The sequence below is a fragment of the Nematolebias whitei genome, chromosome 12, assembly GCF_014905685.2.
Source record: "Nematolebias whitei isolate Nwh7 chromosome 12, NemWhi1, whole genome shotgun sequence".
In the NCBI taxonomy this organism is placed as follows: domain Eukaryota; kingdom Metazoa; phylum Chordata; class Actinopteri; order Cyprinodontiformes; family Rivulidae; genus Nematolebias; species Nematolebias whitei.
The window spans coordinates 1446208-1451175 of record NC_056509.1 but is presented as its reverse complement, the minus strand read 5'-3'; the positions used below and the strand labels follow the sequence as shown (position 1 = coordinate 1451175).

At 46.7% G+C, this 4968-nt stretch overlaps 1 protein-coding gene across 1 annotated transcript in view; it reads right to left on the bottom strand.

The window, feature by feature from the left end:
* Positions 1-4482, bottom strand: part of slc16a10 (solute carrier family 16 member 10) — a 103888-nt gene extending 99406 nt beyond the window's left edge. The window contains exon 1 of the mRNA XM_037685240.1: positions 4045-4482. Within this exon, the coding sequence (XP_037541168.1) occupies positions 4045-4345 (301 nt within the window). The 5' untranslated portion in view covers positions 4346-4482. The remainder of the gene's footprint in view (positions 1-4044) is intronic.
* Positions 4483-4968: the final 486 nt, after the last annotated feature.

Below are 4968 nucleotides of genomic sequence, written 5' to 3'. Positions count from 1 at the left end.
TCCATCCATCCATCCATCCAACCTTCTATCCAACCATCCATCCATCCAACCATCCATCCAACCATTCATCCATCCAACCATCCATCCAACCATCCATCCAATCATCCATCCATCTATCCAACCATCCATCCATACATACAACCATCCATCCATCCATCCATCCAAACATCCATCCATTATCTTTTACCCGCTTTTTCCTTTTTGGGTTGCGGGGCTCACTAGTGCCCTTGTCCATCATTCACTGTGTGAGAGGCGGGGGACACCTGGACAGGTCTCCAGTCCATCACAGGGACACAGAGACAAATGAGACAACCATTCACTGTCTCTCTCACACCTAGAGACAATTGAGAGTTACCAATCAGACTAGCATGCATGGCAGCACAACGGCTCAGTGGTTAGCACTGTTGCCTCACAGCAAGAAGGTCCTGGGTTCAATCCCCGGTTGGACCTGGGCTCCTTCTGTGTGGAGTTTGCATGTTCTTCTCGTGCTTGTGTGGGTTTTCTCCGGGTACTCTGATTTCCTCCCACAGACCAAAAACACAATGTTAGCTGCCTTCAGGTCCAGGCCTCCCTTACACAAGAGATCTGCGATCTCACTGGGATTTGCCTGGCTAAATAAAGGTTAATAAATGTTAATAAATGAATAATAATTCATGTTTTTGGTCTGTGGGAGGAAACCGGAGTACCCGGAGAAAACCCATGTATGCACGGAGAGAACATGTAAACTCCACCCAGACTGGCCCCCAGCAAAGATATGAATACTGGCGACCTTCTCGCTGAGAGGCGGCAAATCTACCAACTGCACCACTGTGCCGAGGACCGATTGATCCGTTACACGTATTATTGGTTATTAGCCTGAGTCTTGATATCAGTGAGACACGTAGAGCTGCAAAGTTAAAGGGATATTTAGGCCATTTTGAGTTGGTTTTGAGGTCAAATATATTTTGTAGAAAGTTTAATAAACAGGAGAGTTGAGCACCGTCGAGCTAACAGCTAACAAACATACAACTCATCAAAATGCAGCCAACTGTAATGATGAGCTTAGCAAATAGCAGTAGCAGCTAGCTGTAGCCTTTCAGTGTAACGTGGGGTCCATTCCAGCAGGAATTTTATAATATTTCTACTGGAATATTTATGTAATGCTAAACTGATAGTGATGAAAAGGTTGAAATGTTTGTGATGTGTTAAGTGTTTGCATGAAGTGGGTTCATATTAACAAGAGTGGAAATATTTAGAATGGAAATGATTAACTTTGGAACAAGTCCACTTTGACCAGCTAGGCTGCGTAAGCACTTTGAAAGCAGATCGCTGTCGTCATGAAACTCAGATCTTCTAAACTTTATGGAAGTTCCGTTAGCAAGATATCATAAACCTCTGGACATGTTTTTATTCAACTTTCCAAAAGTAATCATTGAATGTTCATCCAGTGACCACTCCTGCGCAAACATTCATTTCCTGCTCCACTAACCACACAAATTGTACAAATTGCATTACATTTCTGTGGGAAAAAAGATAAATGTTGCTTAATATTACATTTTTGTAGTTGTTTTGCTATTTTTTTCTGCACAAACTTGTTGTCTTGATTCTTCCTCCCACAGGTCGAGGTTGTGTCTCGTGAAAAAAATCCTGTCTAATAAATCAGAGCAACGAGTGCCTCCTGCAGCCTCACCCATATCCATCCGAACTGGAAACATTTTTTATTGTACCTGTGTAAAATAAAACGGGCAGGTATGCAGCATTCTGGACTGGATTGATAATTTGATATGAAGTAATAATTCTGAAATAACACTCTAACATTGTTAAAATGGGAGAAAAAAAGAAAAGTAACTCTAAAATTATATCAAAGTTTAAAAGAAGATGTTAGAATATATCACAAATTCAAATAAATGTTCCACGCAGGGATCAAAGTAACAGATTTCTGATTACAGGACCACTGATTTAACCAATGACCCACACACATTCACCACAGAACTGCTTCCATAACGTCCTGTCACTGTAGTGAACATCTCCTGGGTTTTGTCGCTCCTCTCGTCTTAGCTTTCTGCTTCCCTCGCTCCACTCCAAATGGATTTAAGCAGAATATCTCCACTGTTGGACTCAGCAGGTTTCACTGCAGCTCTGAGCTCACATCAGGTCTAGTGTTAGAGGTCGTATCAGCCGTATGGTATTAAAGCAGCCGAACGCGTCCACAGCGCAGGATATAACGTGCCCTAAATGAGACTGCTGCTGGGATCACATGGTTCGATGAACGCAGGTCGGTGAACGGTACTGCTCATGACAGTAAACAAGTACCAACAAATGAGACTGAATCACTAGAAATCATTTCAAATTACATTTAAAATTGACAAAATGGTTGAAAAGCAAAACAATTCACAGCAAGCTCAGTAAATGAGTAATTTACATTATTTATTTATTAGGAGGAATTACTTTGTGGAGCAAATTCATTTTTAAGTTCACATGTCCCTGTGGAACAGTGTTCATGCACAACTTCTGGTCAGTTCAATTTAAAATGGCCACCACAGCCAAGTACAACACAACAGCTGCTTAAAATACATAAATACTGAGCTAACATTTCCTGTGGTAGCAGCTGAGTGTCATCCTCAACATCCTCTGAGATCACATCCTGTCATATTGCAAAGTTTTGTGCATATTGTTAGTTTTTATCATTGGATCAGAACAATTAAAGCTTCATGGTTTTAATGAGCCTCAAACGCTGTCAGAAAAGTGCCGGGAGGTCTTGTTCATAAGGTTACCATGTTGAAGCAGCTGAAGAAGTTCAGCTGACTTGAAAAGCTACGGGACAGCCTTGTATTCACACGTCTCCTCAGAAGAGACCACAAGAGTGAACTTTGAGCGCAGGTGTCGTTGCCCCCCCCGCACATGACCGCTGACACGTCAACAGTCATGACTCAAAGAGTTCCTGCAACGCTTCACTGTGACAACAACACAGGCTGACGGATCAACTGCAGCAGCCTTTCAAATGACAAGATACCTGATCTGAGCCCAGATCAGCAGCTGAGCCCAGATCAGCAGCTGAGCCCAGATCAGCAGCTGAGTCCAGATCAGCAGCTGAGTCCTGATCAGCAGCTGAGCCCTGATCAGCAGCTGAGTCCAGATCAGCAGCTGAGCCCTGATCAGCAGCTGAGCCCAGATCAGCAGCTGAGCCCAGATCAGCAGCTGAGCCCAGATCAGCAGCTGAGCCCAGATCAGCAGCTGAGTCCAGATCAGCAGCTGAGCCCTGATCAACAGCTGAGTCCAGATCAGCAGCTGAGCCCAGATCAGCAGCTGAGCCCAGATCAGCAGCTGAGCCCTGATCAGCAGCTGAGCCCTGATCAGCAGCTGAGCCCAGATCAGCAGCTGAGTCCAGATCAGCAGCTGAGCCCTGATCAGCAGCTGAGTCCAGATCAGCAGCTGAGCCCTGATCAGCAGCTGAGCCCAGATCAGCAGCTGAGCCCTGATCAGCAGCTGAGCCCTGATCAGCAGCTGAGCCCTGATCAGCAGCTGGTCTGGGCTCTTTCCCTTCTCCTTCTACTCTTATGAACACGTGCCAGCACCCCACCAACAGGTGGGTGCAATCACAGCCAAACACACCAGTGGGTCATCGGTCCAGTATTCAATGGACAAGTCCATCATTTGTCTCTCACACATGCCCCCCCCCATGTGACCCTTTCCTTGTGTCTGACTCCCCATTCGTCCAGTTTAAGCAGAACACAGTTTTAATTATTCTCCTGCATGAGACCAGTTCAACAGACATAAACCACTATAAACCAGTAAGTTCTGCCACTGGTGTTAAAGACCAGTTGAAAGTGTGGAAAGCAGAAGTTTCTTTGTGCGTGCTCATGACAACATGCACAAGTCTTTTTCTTTCAGCCACACGTGTCTCTCCAGGAAACCACGGATCACATTACGTGACGTGACGTGACGTGACGTGACGAAGTGCACAGACCAGGCTGCAGCTGCTGGTTCGACTCCCTGCCACACACTAAAGGCCCCCTGAGGTGAGCCCACCTGAAGGTCCCCTCGGAGAACCGGCCCGGTACTCACACGTCCTGAAGCGCAGGTCCGGGTCGTGCTCGGAGCCGAACTCCCGGAGCAGGGACAGGAACATGAGGCCGAAGGAGTTCTGGATCCCGAACACGGAGCCGTTGCACCACATGGAGGCCAGCATGACCACCCAGCCCCAGCCGCCTTCAGGGTGCACGAACTGGACCTCCTGGGCCGCTGGAGGTGCCAGGTCCTCCTTACACCCCCCGTTCTCCTGCTTCTCCTCCGCGCTGCTCCTCTCCTCAGCGGGGACCTCCTTCATGCTCTCACCTTCTGTCATGCTCGGCTCCTCTTGGCTCATTTCGACTGAGCTATAAAATCAATAAGATATCAAAGTTAATGATCCTGCTTGCTTTGAGACGGAAGACAGGAGTTGAGGAGTTAGGATGAACTCATTGACAAGAAGCTGCTCTACAGATGTGCTGCTGCACAGATGTGCTCATCAACTGTCAAACAGCTCCGCCCTTTTATAGGCATGAAGCACCGAGGGGGCGGGGCTTCGGAGGCACCCCGCTTCTGATTGGACAGATTCTCACATGACACCCTCGGCTCTAACTTTCTGTTGTCTCCCTTTAGACATAAAACCAGTGAGTTGTGAAGCACTGGTTCACACAAACCACTGGACACAAACCTTGACACACTCTAAAATATCTATTAGTCAAAGTTGTATGTATATTAAATGTTAACATTGCTCCATGGAAACAGTGGTAGGGAACAACTCCCTTGAACAGGATAAAACCTCCACCAAAACCAGAACCGGGCCCAGGATGGAAAGCCATGTGGCTGGTGTTATGAAGGACAGGAAGGCAGCACAGATGGAGAAGATGCTGCAGGCCCTTACATCATGCATACATCAGAGTGTATCCTCCATGTTGTACGGCAGGCTCTGGCTTCACGTACGTATACACCAGTATATATATAAAT